Genomic DNA, 14,789 nt, shown 5'->3' with positions numbered 1-14,789 from the left:
CGACCCATTGCCCTGACGTTTGTAGTCATGAAGTCCTTTGAGAGGCTGTTACTGAGCCACCTGAAGGACATCACAGGACCCCTGCTGGACCCCCTGCAGTTTGCCTATCGGGCAAACAGGTCTGTCGAGGATGCAGTCAACATGGGACTGAACTACATCCTGCATCACCTCGACTCCCCAGGGACCTACGCTAGGATCCTGTTTGTGGATTTCAGCTCTGCGTTCAACACCATCATCCCGGACATCCTTCACCACAAACTCACCCAGCTCACAGTGCCGGCCTCCACCTGTCAGTGGATCACCAACTTCCTGACTGACAGGAAGCAGCAAGTAAGGCTGGGAGGCATCACATCCAGCACCCGGTCACTCAGCACTGGCGCCCCTCAGGGGTGTGTTCTCTCCCCACTGCTATTCTCCCTCTACACCAATGACTGCACCTCAGGGGACCCCTCTGTGAAACTCCTGAAGTTTGCAGACGACACCACCATCATCGGTCTCATCAGGGATGAGGACGAGTCTGCCTTCAGACGGGAGGTGGAACAGCTGGCTCTCTGGTGCAGTCAGAACCACCTGGAACTGAACCCACTCAAGACTGTGGAGATGACAGTGGACTTCAGGAGAAATCCCCCCCCACTCACCCCCCTTACCATTCTGAATAGCAAAGTGGCTACCGTGGACTCCTTCAGGTTCCTGGGATCCACAATCTCACAGGACCTGAAGTGGTCCTCCCACATAGACACAACCAGGAAAAAGGCACAGCAGAGGATGTACTTTCTGCGACAGCTGAGGAAGTTCAACCTGCCCCAGGAGCTGCTGATCATGTTCTACACCTCCATCATTCAGTCTGTTCTGTGCACCTCCATCACTGTCTGGTTTGGATCTACAACCAAACTAGACAGACACAGACTACAAAGGATAATCAGGACTGCAGAAAAGATCATTGGTGTTGATCTGCCCTCCATCCAAGACTTATACCGGTCCAGGGTCAGGAAACGGGCAGGTAGCATCACTGCAGACCCCTCCCACCCTGCACACAATCTGTTTAAACTCCTCCCCTCCGGCAGACGCTACAGATCACTGTACGCCAAAACTTCCCGCCATAAAAACAGTTTCTTCCCTCAGGCTGTCACTCTGATCAACTCTAAACAGTCATAGAGTGTCGGACCTGTTTCTGTTACTGTGAAATAACCTGGAACTAAACATATCAACCCTGGAACAACCTGTCACTGTGAATGTTCATGGACATAATTTTTTCATTTAAATGTTCACCTATTTGCACTACTCATCAATGCACTGCACTACTCATCAATGCACTGCACTACTCATCAATGCACTACTGCACAATTATCTTATTATTATTATTATTGTATTCTTATTTTATTTCATTATTATTATTATTACTATTATTATTATCTTGTTATTTTTATTTAGTTTGCACATATTAGTCTAACTACTCTTATATTTATGTTTATACTTCTTTTTTCATTTATTTTTCTTTATTTTATTTATTTTTCTTTATTCTAGTTGATTGTTATTATTTAATGTTATACTACCTGAGAGAGCACAGGTCACCAAAAGAAATTCCTCGTGTGTATTCATTCACCCCTGGCCAATAAAGTTGATTCTGATTCTGATTCTGATGATAAACATTATGATAAACCTAATATGTTACACAGTAATCATTCCAATCCTTTTTAATTCCAGTGAACTGTCTTCAAACAAAAACTTAAAATTGAATCTTGTCTTTTTTTTACAAAAATTGCAATTCAAAATAAGATGTACAGAAACTGAGACTCGTGAGAGCTTTCGATGCAGTTACGGGTCAACCTATTCTACCCCAAGCCTCTTTTCTCCAAAAAGAACATAATCATCACAAATAATGTTTTTCAAAGCTTCTACATGACCTACATGGCTAATTTTTTTTTTTCAGATTGAATTAGGACATTTAGCGATAACAGATTATGTGAAATTTTCGAATGATATGATACTGAGTCACAATAAATCATGTTTTAAATACAGAAACCTGTAGTCCGCCAAAAAAAACCTAGAGATTTACAGTCCAACAAACATAAAGCCAATTCTCAGTAGGGAAGGCTACAAAGGCAGAAATAATTGAACTAATGTATGGAAATGTTTGTTGCAGGTCAGGGGCACTTCCGTCCAGCTAGGGTCTTGTGTCTCGTCAGGGGCTCCTTCTCCGGGGCTGCAGCTGTATACTATTGGGCTAAGGATACACGTTTTTGTACAAAAAATTCAAGCGGAAGCCCACTTTGCCACAACTGTGCCAAAGTTTTCCACAAGTGTGTAACTATGTATGAAATAAACACATCCATTTTTATTCAGGTCTCTGCTGTGCCATGCGTAATGTTATTTTTCGTTCCACTCTTTGATGCACTTACGCATGGGTGTTGTTCAGCAATGCTTTGACCAATCAGAATGGTTGTTAAATAATAATCACGCTGATCCTTTTTAATGCCAGTGAACTGACTTCAAACAAAAGCTGAAAATTGCATCTTGAAAACTGTTTCAACAAAAACTGCAATTCAAAATAAGATGTGCAGAAACTGAGAACTGAGTCTCTTTCAAGTAAGAGAAACACAAAAGCTCCACGTGAACTAACGCAGCATCCCAAAGGGATGGAGGGAGATGCATCTCAGATGATTTTCAAAAGGAAACGGAAACACAAGAAGCAGAATTCTCCTGATAGATGAAAGAGGGAGAGAAGAAGAGTCCTTTTATGAGTGTTTGAAATTCCCTTCACCATAAATTAGAGCTTTGTTACGAGCAAGAGGTTTAACAAGGTGTTTACTATGGAAGCAGCGCACACATTCAATTAATGCTTCAGGTTTACATTTATAGTGCATGAGGGAACCATGTACCATACAATAGACTGTTTTTATTTCTTACTCTGCCTCGATCAGAATGAAGGTAAACAATGCCAGTCACCTTTGTACAACACATCTTCACTTACTTGTACTTGTGTGTGTCCTTCTCGTAAGGTGCTGGAGAGCTTCAAGATCATGGACTACAGCTTGCTGCTTGGTGTCCACAACATCGACCAATCAGAGAGAGAGAGGCAGATGGAGGGTTGTCAAGGCGACAACGATGAGAAGAGGCCCGTGGCCCAGCAGAAAGCCCTCTACTCCACCGCCATGGAATCCATCCAGGGCGGCGCCGCCTGTGGAGGCACCATCGACACTGATGACACGTGAGTTTAACCACAAAGACGATCAGAGGAGTGCGTAATGAGAGTGTTTAAATGTTATTCCATCCACTAGCCAACAGGAGAATAGGTTAACAACAGCAGCGTGATATGGAAGGATGACATCACTTTTAGCAGAATCTATGTCCTCTTCTGTGTAATCTTCATTTCCTGTTAATATTTAACCTTTGAATTATATAAGAACACCATTATTATCCAACCCTTGTAATTCAACTTTAAATTCAAGATCAAACAAAAAAAAAACTCACTACACTTTTATTTATTTTAAAACCTATGATAATGACCAAAATACGAATACCAAAAGGATGGAAACATGCATTCATAGTTACACATTTGTTACAACCAGTTTTTTTTTTTACAGTTACCTTTCTAAAGGTTGACCTCTGTTTTTCTTTATTAATTTTATCCACACATTTTTATTTTTGGATTAGTGGGTGTGGCTAATTTGTTTAACTTAATACAATTTCAAAGCTGACAAATCTCAGCAACACCAAAGCAAACAATGCTGCAGTGCAACTTCTATTACTGTCAGCATTTAGAATCATAATCAGATATAGTTTAACAATCCCAGTGGGGGATACTTTCTTACATAACAATAATGACCAGGAAAGAACAGGTTTTTCCTCTGTTTGTTGCTTTTTTGTGTGTTTTTGAGTCATTTTGTGTATTTTCCTATCATTTTAGAAATTTTTGTTGTCTTTTTGAGTTATCGTGTTTGTTTTTGTTATTATTTTGTCCGTCCTTATTATTATATTGTGTATTTAACTTTCATTTTCTGAAATTCTGTTCTCAATTTGTTTGTTTTTGGATTCACTTTCTGTATTTTTCTGTCATTTTGTATATATGTTCTTGTTCTGGGTATTTTCGTAGTTTTCTTTTGTCCAAAAAAGCATCTCTTTTGTGTACTTTCATTGCCATGTTGTTGTCGTTTTTGGAGTCTTCTAACTTCTTGAATTACACCTTTAGGGGGATTTGTTATGGGTGGTTGCACATAATTAGATCGGGGGCCACATGTGGTCCCCTTGCAGCCAGTTGCTTATGTCTGCACTCAGGTACACACAGACCCGCGCAAACACACACTAAGGTGAGCGTGCACACCTACCCTCAATGCTGTAAGTCAAGGTAAACTCTTTATTCATATGAAAACCCTTTATATTTATAACACTATTATAACACCATTGTTATTCCTGATGATGGACTCTTAGAGCTTTAGTTTCTAGTCATTCATTTATAATGCAGGTTTTGTGTCTAGATGTGTAAATGAAGAGTCTTGAGCACATGTGTCAAACTCAAGGCCCAGGGTCCAAATCAAGCCCTTTAGAGCATCATATTCGGCCCGCTCAAGAAAGTAGAAATGAAAGAAAAAACATGAAACATTTTCTAAATCACCAACTAATTCAGTTGTAGATATCTAAGCCCCTCCAAATACAAAAATGTAAATAAAATCCAAAATATTTGCGGAGCTCAGTTTTCCAGTTCTTAAATCACTTGACGGCAGTCATTTTTAATCTCAAATTGCTGAAAGAACTCTCAATTTTTTACAAAATTTGGCAAATGTTCCTCAAATTACAACACAAAATGTCCCCAAATTCCCAAAATCAGGTAAATTTAAGCAAAGACCTTGCAGGGACTGATACTACACTCACATACTTTATCATGTATATATCATTTATGCATGGAAGTGCACACCAGGGCACATTAATGTTTAAATGGCACTTTTTCCTACTTAAAATCTGTGGCCCATTTAAGCACAAACTGATCCATATTTGGCCCCTGAACTAAAATGATTGTGAAACCCCTGGTTTAGAGGCATTACACTTTCTAATTAAACACATATGGTTTCCCACTACAATTTTTCCCCACAGTTAATTCAAGCAGTGGAGGTTACCTGAGGATAAATGTGCTTTTTACCCGTGTCTCAGTGTTCATACTTCACGACTGCACGTTGACTTCTCTCTTTAGGATGGGAGGCATCCCAGCTGTGAACGGCAGAGGAGAAAGGCTTCTTCTTTTCATCGGGATCATCGACATCCTGCAATCCTACAGGTGAGACACTGGGTTTTGTTGGCCTGAAAAGTTGTAGTTTAAGATTTAACACAGAATAGATGTGCAGTGATTCATGTTGCCTTTTTAGCTCGAGCCCCAATCCATCAGATGTGTCCCACATCACTCAACCTGAGCTCTGTGTTTACATCCCTGCAGGCTAATCAAGAAACTGGAGCACACGTGGAAGGCTTTGGTCCATGATGGGGTGAGTTTTCTGAATCTCTCTGACCATCACACTCCAGTCACCATGTTAGTTTGAACAAAGAAAATGTCTGTCTTTTCTCACCTGATTCTTCACACCTCTATAGCTTACCTGTCTACTGTCACTTACCCCACACTGTGTCAGTCTGACACTCAGGCAACATTTCAACCACTGTTTAATCATGTTTTATTTTAAGGATATGATTACAGTAACGTGAATGGCAAACCAGTGAACAAATGTGTATTTAAATCTACAAAGTAGTTTTAAATGACACATTTTCTTGTTTGTATTTTGGTTTGTCTTTATTAGGGGTGAGTATAGGCAAGGATGTTGCAATACGATACGTATCAAGAATACTTGGGTCACGATACGATATTCTACCCAGTTATCATCAAAATGAATCGTAGAGATGAAAAATCAAGTCGCTGTATATGTTCATCAGAAGATATTGATCATTCAGAGGACAAATTAAGTCAAAACTATTTGCTTCAAAACATCCTATTTATTATTTATTATTAGTGTTTTTGCACATTTTCACTGAAAAAAAGAAAATGCAGTGTTACACAGTGTTCACTGAAACTACTGTGTAGAAGTCATAATGAGGGCATTGTAACAACTGTAAGTGAGAACATTAAGGATAAATTACCATGAGTTTCTGATAATGCACAAAAATAAGAAGAAAAAAAAATATCCAATTGTATCAGTTTAAACACTGATCTGAACAGATTATATGAAAATAAAATGTCCGTGCATTCGTAAATATTGCAGGTATTACACAGTACACTGCCATCATAAAATCAAGTGCATCAAGTAACCATTGCAACACAATGAAAGCGTTGTAATCCCTGAAATATTGCACAAATACACAAAAATATTGATTAATTATAAAAAATTTAAAAAATCGATTTAATATTGGCACCAAAAAAATCGCGATATATCTTGAAATCGATTTTTTTTCACACCCCTATAGTCTTTATGTCAACAATCTTTATTACTATTTGTGTGCATGTGCATGTGTTCGTTCACTCGTGTCGTGTCTCATCACAGTCTCAGTTTGTCGTGATCACGATGCTTTTTTTGTCCAGTGCACACTGGTTTCGGTCCCTAATGTTTTGTTTAACTCAAGCTTTATCTTAATCTTGTTCCTCTAAATAAGTCTGATTTTGACAAATTAGACAACATTGTTTTAGATGTTTTATCAAATCGCACGATCAGGAAAAACTAATATCAGCCATTGTTCAGCCAACAACTCCCAATTGTGGTCCTGTACCAGGGTTGTGGTCAATTACATTTTACAATTACGTATTGAATTATTTATATTCAATTACAGCTCAATTATAATTAGGGTGACTGGCATTTTTTCCAATTACAATTAAAGTTAAAATTATTATTTTGATATGTTTATATGAAACATATTCTAATAATTATTGACTACGCATGTATAAGCCATAGAGCTGTTGCACGGTTCCCCTGTTTTGCATTTAATTCAATTGTAATTGACAGTTTTTATACTATGTTCATGCCAATTACAATTACTCAATTACAATTCAATTGTAATTACAACAGCAAATACTTTTATTATTACATCATAATTCTAATAAATTATCAATTACGCGATTACAATTATAATCGACCCCAACCCTGTCCTGTACATTTACAAATAGAAAGATACAAAAATAGATGGTAACACTTTACTTGAAGTTCTATACATTACACTCATTGTCATGAAGGCTGTTATTAAGTGTCGTTCGTCACGAACAAAAAGAAAAAAAAGAAGAAAGTGTTGTTTGTCTCCCAAAAAATGCCAACATAGCTCCAAAGGTGTCGAAATTTAGCGAAAGGTGTCATAATTTGTGACAGCCTTAATGACACCGTATCCATGCTAATGACAGCGTAATGTCAGCCTTATGTATAAAACTTCAAGTAAAGTGTTACCAAAAGGATTTATAGTATAATACATAAAACATAATGTATCAAAAATAGGTTATTAATGACAAAATGACCAAATAATCCTGTATTACAATTAATATTATGATTACAATTATACACAATTAGGTAAAATAGAACAAAAACGTTCTATACGGACCTCTTGCATCTGTGATTATTGAGCACACATTATTTTGAATAATTGCACTCAAACTTCAGAAATGTGCATGTTTCATGTTCTCTTCATGCCTAACACTCCTCAGTCACTCTAAACCAAAGACCTTGTTTCATCCATCAGCTGCTGGTAGCGTTATCTCAGCCTGATCATCCATTAATAATAAACAGACTTGTCTGTAGCATCGTCTGACTGTTGTCCAGTGTGGTGGCTTGACCCACAGATGAAAATGAGTGAAACGTAACACTAATGGGACTAACAGACCATCATATCTCCTGTAATCTGTTAGTGTGGACCGTTTAACTCATGCACCATTTGTTTTATTAATGGCTTTGTTGTTTTCCCTGCAGGACACCGTGTCGGTCCATCGGCCAGGCTTCTACGCTGATAGGTTCTTGAAATTCATGAGCGGCTCAGTGTTCAAGAAGAGCTCCTGTGAGTGTCCTTCGTGCTGAGACGCTGCCTTACATAGTCAGACACAGAGCTGAGCTGATGGGAAGACGCTAATGTTACATGCCAAACCTCTGTCTTCTTTACTACCATTTGTTGAAGGGAAAATTCAATGTGTAGCCTCATGTACAGCTTCTTAAAATGTTTATTGTGAAACAGAACAGTTTGACCTTGATGTAGGTCCTTTCTTTTTTTTTTTTAAGTCTTTGCCAAATGTTTAAAATCAATTTGCCACTAATGTCGAAAAAAAAAAATACCGGTAATCCTTATTCTCAAGGCCAAATTGTTTCAAATGAATTCAATAAAAAATATTTCGTTTTTATTCACGCTGTGAAGTGCATCATGGGAACACACATGAGGAAGTAGTTTTAAAATATAAAGTAAAAATAATTCAAGCAAAATTGCAACTCAATAAAGACAATAATATACCAACAGATTTTTGTTCTTATTGATTTATGTTAATACTGCATAGCAGTAAAAGTATTTAGTTCCCCAACTATTGATACTTGATGTGAAGAGCTTTGCCTTATGGATAAAAATAGCTTCATAAATAAAGTTTGATTGAATAAATAAATGGGACCATACTGCATAAATAAGATGTTTATTCCGAGGTGAATGCTGATTAAATCACCTTGTATTTTATAGGTGATCGAGATATTTACCAAATCCTGTACAGTGACACTAAAAATATGGTGCCGGTCATAAAAGAGGTATAAGTTAAGTACATATACAAGCTCTTATGCTAGTTTAGGTTGTAATTAACGACAACGTTAAGTTGCTTAAAAGAGGCTTAAAGATTTTTTTCACAGCACAGGACAAAAGTGAAAAATTGAACTAAATGTGCTTCTTTGTTTGGTTTCTCAGCTCTGAAGTCCTCTCCATCTAAAAAGGGCCGTGTGTCGTTAACAGTGACTAAGATTGGTGGTCCGGGTGCGGCCTGGTCCGCCAGCCAACTGCCCTCTGAGAGAGACGAGAACATCTACGACCTGAGAGGAGCTCGTAGCTTTCCAACGCTGGAGGATGAAGGTATTTACCGTATTTTTTGGGCTATTGAACGCACCGCTGTTTTAGCCACATTCCAATGATTTAGCAATTTTTGAAGAAAGAAAAACACGTAAAACACGCAATCATCACTAGGACGCACCCTATTGGCTAATGAGGGTGCCCTTCAAATGGCTCGGCCAATCAGAAAGGGCAGGTGGGCATGCTGCTGTACTTTGTATTTCCGCGTATTCTGATCAGTTTCAACTGATACGTTTTCATCACTACATTAAGTGTATTTCTCACGTCTGCATATCAGTCCATTTACAGCTTTTTATGCTCACTTTTTTACTGCATCCAGACAGATACACCGCTCCGTCTGCTCCCGTGCACCACCACCTCAATGGTGACCCGATCGCTTCTGAACAAACCTAACGTGGTTATTTGGCAACTTCATGCTGTTTATTGCTTCCTTTTAATACAAATTGGCTGTTCTATACTGTATCCGGAGTGTTGTGGCGATTACATAAAACATTATTTTGCCTTCTTCATGCAACAGTTTTTTCTTTTATGTCCTCGTGTGACCAGGGCGACCAGATCTGCTTCCATGTACTCCCCCATCGTTTGAAGAAGCCACCACAGCATCAATCGCCACCACGCTCTCCTCAACCACATCTCTGTCCATTCCTGAGAGATCTCCCTGTGACACGGCCGAGCATCCGCGCTACAGGTACACACACACACACAGATACACACTCATATTTACTCATACCGCTCACTGTTTGAGCATTGGTTAAAAGCAGAGTTGGACCGGCTCTGCTGGCTGAAATATTTAGACTCACTTTCATGAGTTTAACCACTACACACTAACACAGGGGTGGCATCTTTGAAAAGTGTTGATTGTGAAGCGAATGTGACATTTGATATGTTTACTTCAGCATGATGATAGCAGCGGTTAGAAGAATATTTTTATTGTGCATTTTTGCCATTGTAGATGAATGCTGAAGTACCAATATACCTAAGCACACAGTCCTGTGTGTCTTGGCCAGGTTTACCTTTTTTTTTTCATTGATTGATTCATTGATGTCTTTGTTTCGAACATGTAAAGCGATAAAAGAACAATAGTTTAAAAAACAAACAAACAAAAAATGATATATTACAACAGCATAAATAGATCACCGATTTGATCCACAAACATTTAAACTTCTCAATTTACTTGTGCAAACATTTTAACAGAGGTTCCTAAAGTCTTTGGCATTTTCCTGGTAAAATAAAGATTGATTTATAATAATAGAAAATCTTATAATAAGAATAATCCCAACGTTCTTGGTGATTTCTGTTATTTTGCTCACTTGTGGTGTTAGTTCTGGTTTGTATCAATGGCTGCTGTGTTTCCTGCACACACTGACAGTCTTTGCTCTGCCCACAGGAGGCACACCCAGTCACTCAGCCATGACGTAAGGTGAGTCCAGAGCTTGGATCGTAAACCTTTCTCACTCTGCTGCCTTTCACAGCCACTTTCAACGTACAGGCTTTGCTTTCACCAGTTTAAACAGCTCAGGGTGTGGTGGGTGGGTCGGTGCATTTATTAAAAAAAAAACCCAGTGTACAGTAGTTTGGGTCAAAATGTAGCCCTGTGTGTTTTTGTAGTAAATGTTACCTTGGTAATGAGTAGTGTTTTGAATATTTGCATGTTTAGGACACAGGAGGAGTTGCGTGTGCGTGAGGAGGATCAGCAGACCATCACGGTGGAGGTGGAGCTGAAGAGACCTGACAGCGAGCCGACTTTCTCGGTTCCACAGCACTCACAAGAAGTCAGGTACTGCACTAATTTGTTATAATATCTCCGCAAAACCAAAACACAAATCAAAGCTTTGTATTCATGTTATCTTCACATGCTTCTCAGTTAACAAAAAACACACGTATACCACATATAATCACCAAAAACAGTTATGCAACTTTTAATTGCTCATTAGATTAGTTTACATCAGTCAGTGTGAATCCAAATCTAAATAAATGAACCATGTTTACCATGATTGTGCTTTAACAACAACGATCTGGTTTCATCACAACAGAATGTATTTCCTTGTGTAGTTGGCTTTGGGAAAGCAGGTGTGATAGTGTTCTCAAACTGTGGTGCATTAAAGAAGCACCACAGTGACAAGGCATATCAGAAATATATTTGTCCACTTTTGTGTTTTTTTAAACCTTAAAAGTGGTTTTCTTTTTAAACTTATGCTGCAGAAAGAAATGACTCCAAAACTTTGTTGTGTATTTTCCTCAGCTGCTCATCTTGGGCATCAACGCCTAAAATATCGACTAAAACGAGCTGCTATGTTACATCCTGGCAGATCAATGGGGATTCAGGTTTTTATTTAATATATATTTGCTACTCCAATCAAACAGGTGTGAATTCAATATATTCTCCTTAGAAACCGTAGTTTACCGTACTTGCATGTTTTTGAAGCGTGGAAGAAAAGCTAGATTAACAATAGAAAACCTAATCATTCTCAGGGAGAACATGCAAACCCTGAGGAATATACAAACACTACTTGGGAAGAAATTTTGAATTAAACTATTTCATTCTATTTCAAGCTGAATAAAACAAATCAAGCATATACAGTAAGTCTGTCAATTTATTTCCCCAACCTGTGACTCACCAACTGGAAGGCTTTGTTTTTAAATTAGAATTGGGAACCAAAGACCAGACCAGGAGGGCCCAACATGACAGTGGGACCTCGATAAAGATTTAGTTTGAATGATAAATCAATACAGCCATCACACTCTACAGCACACATGTCAAACTCAAGGCCCGGGGGCCAAATCTGGCCCTTTGGAGCATCCAATTCGGCCCACAAGAGAAACAAAAAATGACAGAAAAGACATGAATCATTGTGTAAATTCAACTCAACAATATTTGCAGTTTTGGTGCTTATATTGCATGATTCCAGCCATTTTAAATGTTAAGCTGTTGAAATAAACTCAAAATTTTTACTAAATTCTTTTAAGTTTTCCTCAAATTACAACATAACATTTTCCTTAACTAAATAGAAATTGGTCACAAATCTAGGAAATTTAAAGTAAAGACCATGTTCTATCACGTATTGCTTGGATATTGTTGGTTTCTTACATATTTTGTATTTTATATACACATAGAAGTGCAAACTAGAACACATTGATGTTGAAATTACTTGTTTTCCTGCACAAAATATGTGGCCCACTTGAGATCAAACGGCTCTGTATTTGGCCCCTGAACTAAAATTAGTTTGACACCTCTGCTCTACAGGCTGTTAGCATGTCCGAACTCATTCTAAACAATAAAACCATCTCACACAGACACACACACACACACACACACACACACACACTCAACCACTGCCTAGTTTTCTAGTTTTCACAGTAAACAATGAGAACTGATTCCTATATAGCCGCCATAATTCCTCTATGACCCCAACTATATTCAGTAAATAACTTGCATCAGAAGTTCACCAAAAATGTAATATAATAACTCAATCCTCCCATACACACCGTCGCCTAACTAATACATGCTGACATCAGCTAAAATCTACTCATTTATTGCGCTTACAGATCCCCAGTATTAGAGAATTGGAACAGGCGTCTGCTGTAATTAGGTCATGGGAATGGGCGCACATGTATGTGAGTGAAATGATGCTGAAAGGCAGACGTCGGGCTAAAACGAGTGGAATTGGGGCAGTGGGCCACGAAGCCTGCAGGCATGAAGCCGATGACCTGACACTTAACCTGGTTTGTGATCCGATCTGTAAGTTACCCTACAAGGAGGTCAATGGATTTGTTACAAGTAATTGAAAACCTAACAGTGGGGGAGGGGGGGGGCAGATCGATGCTGTGTGTTGGATTACTACAGGTCAGGGTGTGTGACTGAAGAGGAAAAAGCAGGTGAGAAATGTTTTTTGATGCTGTGACAAGACAAATAGGCTCCGAAAAGAGCTGACGAGGATGTAGGACAGGAAGCCAAGGTTTGCTGACTCAGTAACTAAGGTACTAGTGGATGGATCAGCAAACTGAGATGGAAATGTAAAAAGAAGTGAGGCCAAGGGTCAGTCGACAGACATGGATGAAGTTATCCACCTGTGGAAGAAGGCCTGGATTTATTAGGTAGTATGTCCAAAATATGTGGTTATAATTGGAGTCAATGGGACCGAAGAGCGTCGGTAGATTTTATGTCTCCTGTTCTATACATCTCACAGTAAAGTGAACAGGACAATAAAAGAAAACTCCTGACCAAGGTTCATACAATTAGGCTTTAAACTGAATGAGACATTGAGAGTTTAAAACACTGAATAAGCAGAAGGTACACGTTTGGTCCCCAAAGGGGCCCCGTGCCATGTCTGCTTTTTCTTTTCATTTCCTCCTGTTTTTCCCCCTCATTGGCCAATAGCCCCATATCTCCTTTGGTGGAGTGGAACATCACCACAAAGCAAAGTAGATGTTTCTAAATCCCTCCTAATAATTGGTGAGCCAGGCAGGAACAATAAAGAGTTGTGGCAGCAGTGCCAGCTGGACCATTGATTTGCTTAAGAAACTAGAAACTCCCACACACACATACACACACACACACACACACACACACACACACACACACACATACACAGCTTTTGAATATACTGTTTTTATTCTAAGAGCCCAAATAGTTGGCAGTGCAGCCATCATTTTGTCATTACTATTTAAGAGAGAGAAAATGATCTAAGGAAGACATAGGCAACTAGCGGCCCGGGGGCTACATGTGGCCCTCAGTCTAATTTTGTGTGGCCCCCAAAACAATTAATGTAATTCATGAAGTTGGAAGTAATATGAAGCACAACATAACACAAAAAACTCCAGAAACACAAAAAACGATTGCAAAATGCACAAAATGTCAACAAAAGTACACAAAATGATAACAAAGACACAATAAACAACACTTATACACAGAATGACTGCAAAAACAACACGTACAAAAGGACTTCAAAGACACACAAAATGCCAACGAAATTGCACAAATGACAGAAAAAACACAAAAGGACATTAATGACACAAAAAGTATAACAAAAACACACATAATGACTCGAAGAACACACAAAGGCAACAAAAATTTGCCACATAGTCAAGAAAATAGACAAAATGAACTCCAAAAAATGCCAAGAAAACCCACACAAAAAGACTACAAAGACAACACCCTTTGTTCTTTCCTGTATTAATGCTCTGATTGGTCATTCTTCTAAATGCTAACATACATGTTGATAATGTGGCCCTCAGGTCAGATAATCACATTTTTGTGAGCTTGCCCTGATAGAAGTTTCTATTTAATAGTATGACATGACACAGCGTAATGTCAGCCTTTATGTATAAAACGTCAAGTAAAGTCATACCGAGTCTTTTTGTGTCTTTACTTTAGGGGCCGCACAAAACTAGATTAAGGGCTGCATTTGGCCAATTGCCAATTGCCTATGCCTGTAATTAGGGATGTAACGATTAATCGTAAGGCAGTTAAAAATCGATTCATAGGTATCACGGTTGATATCGATTTTCTGAAAATTGAATCGCAGTACTTTTTTTAACCAGCAGAGGGCGCTATCCACAAGTGTAGGCGGCGGGCGGAGTCTGCTAATACTTTCTTTCTGGCCGCCTTCTACTCTTAAATATGTTAATAAATGATTCACTGCCCCTTTAACACCGAAGGAATATCTGTAATATTACTTGAATATCTGTAAAAGTCATGTTTTTTTATTAGCTCTATCTGCTAGCATAGCTTCTCTTCTTCACTC

At 38.6% G+C, this 14,789-nt stretch overlaps 1 protein-coding gene across 7 annotated transcripts in view; it reads left to right on the top strand.

Annotated features, from left to right (window-relative positions):
• Nucleotides 1–14,789, top strand: part of pip5k1ca (phosphatidylinositol-4-phosphate 5-kinase, type I, gamma a) — a 73,721-nt gene that overhangs the window by 38,734 nt on the left and 20,198 nt on the right. For all 7 annotated transcript variants that reach the window (XR_003673981.1, XR_003673980.1, XM_028445519.1 and 4 more), the window contains exons 8-15: nucleotides 3,000–3,208; nucleotides 5,186–5,269; nucleotides 5,426–5,474; nucleotides 7,923–8,007; nucleotides 8,887–9,048; nucleotides 9,592–9,733; nucleotides 10,433–10,465; nucleotides 10,703–10,822. Coding sequence is in view for 5 of the 7 variants with exons in the window: in XM_028445519.1 (XP_028301320.1) it covers nucleotides 3,000–3,208; nucleotides 5,186–5,269; nucleotides 5,426–5,474; nucleotides 7,923–8,007; nucleotides 8,887–9,048; nucleotides 9,592–9,733; nucleotides 10,433–10,465; nucleotides 10,703–10,822 (884 nt within the window). In the remaining 2 variants the exon portion in view is untranslated. The remainder of the gene's footprint in view (nucleotides 1–2,999; nucleotides 3,209–5,185; nucleotides 5,270–5,425; nucleotides 5,475–7,922; nucleotides 8,008–8,886; nucleotides 9,049–9,591; nucleotides 9,734–10,432; nucleotides 10,466–10,702; nucleotides 10,823–14,789) is intronic.

Source organism: Gouania willdenowi, chromosome 4 (genome assembly GCF_900634775.1).
Source record: "Gouania willdenowi chromosome 4, fGouWil2.1, whole genome shotgun sequence".
NCBI classification, from domain to species: Eukaryota; Metazoa; Chordata; class Actinopteri; order Blenniiformes; family Gobiesocidae; genus Gouania; species Gouania willdenowi.
Note: the sequence above shows the minus strand (reverse complement) of the source record. Positions and strands in the feature narration are given on the sequence as shown.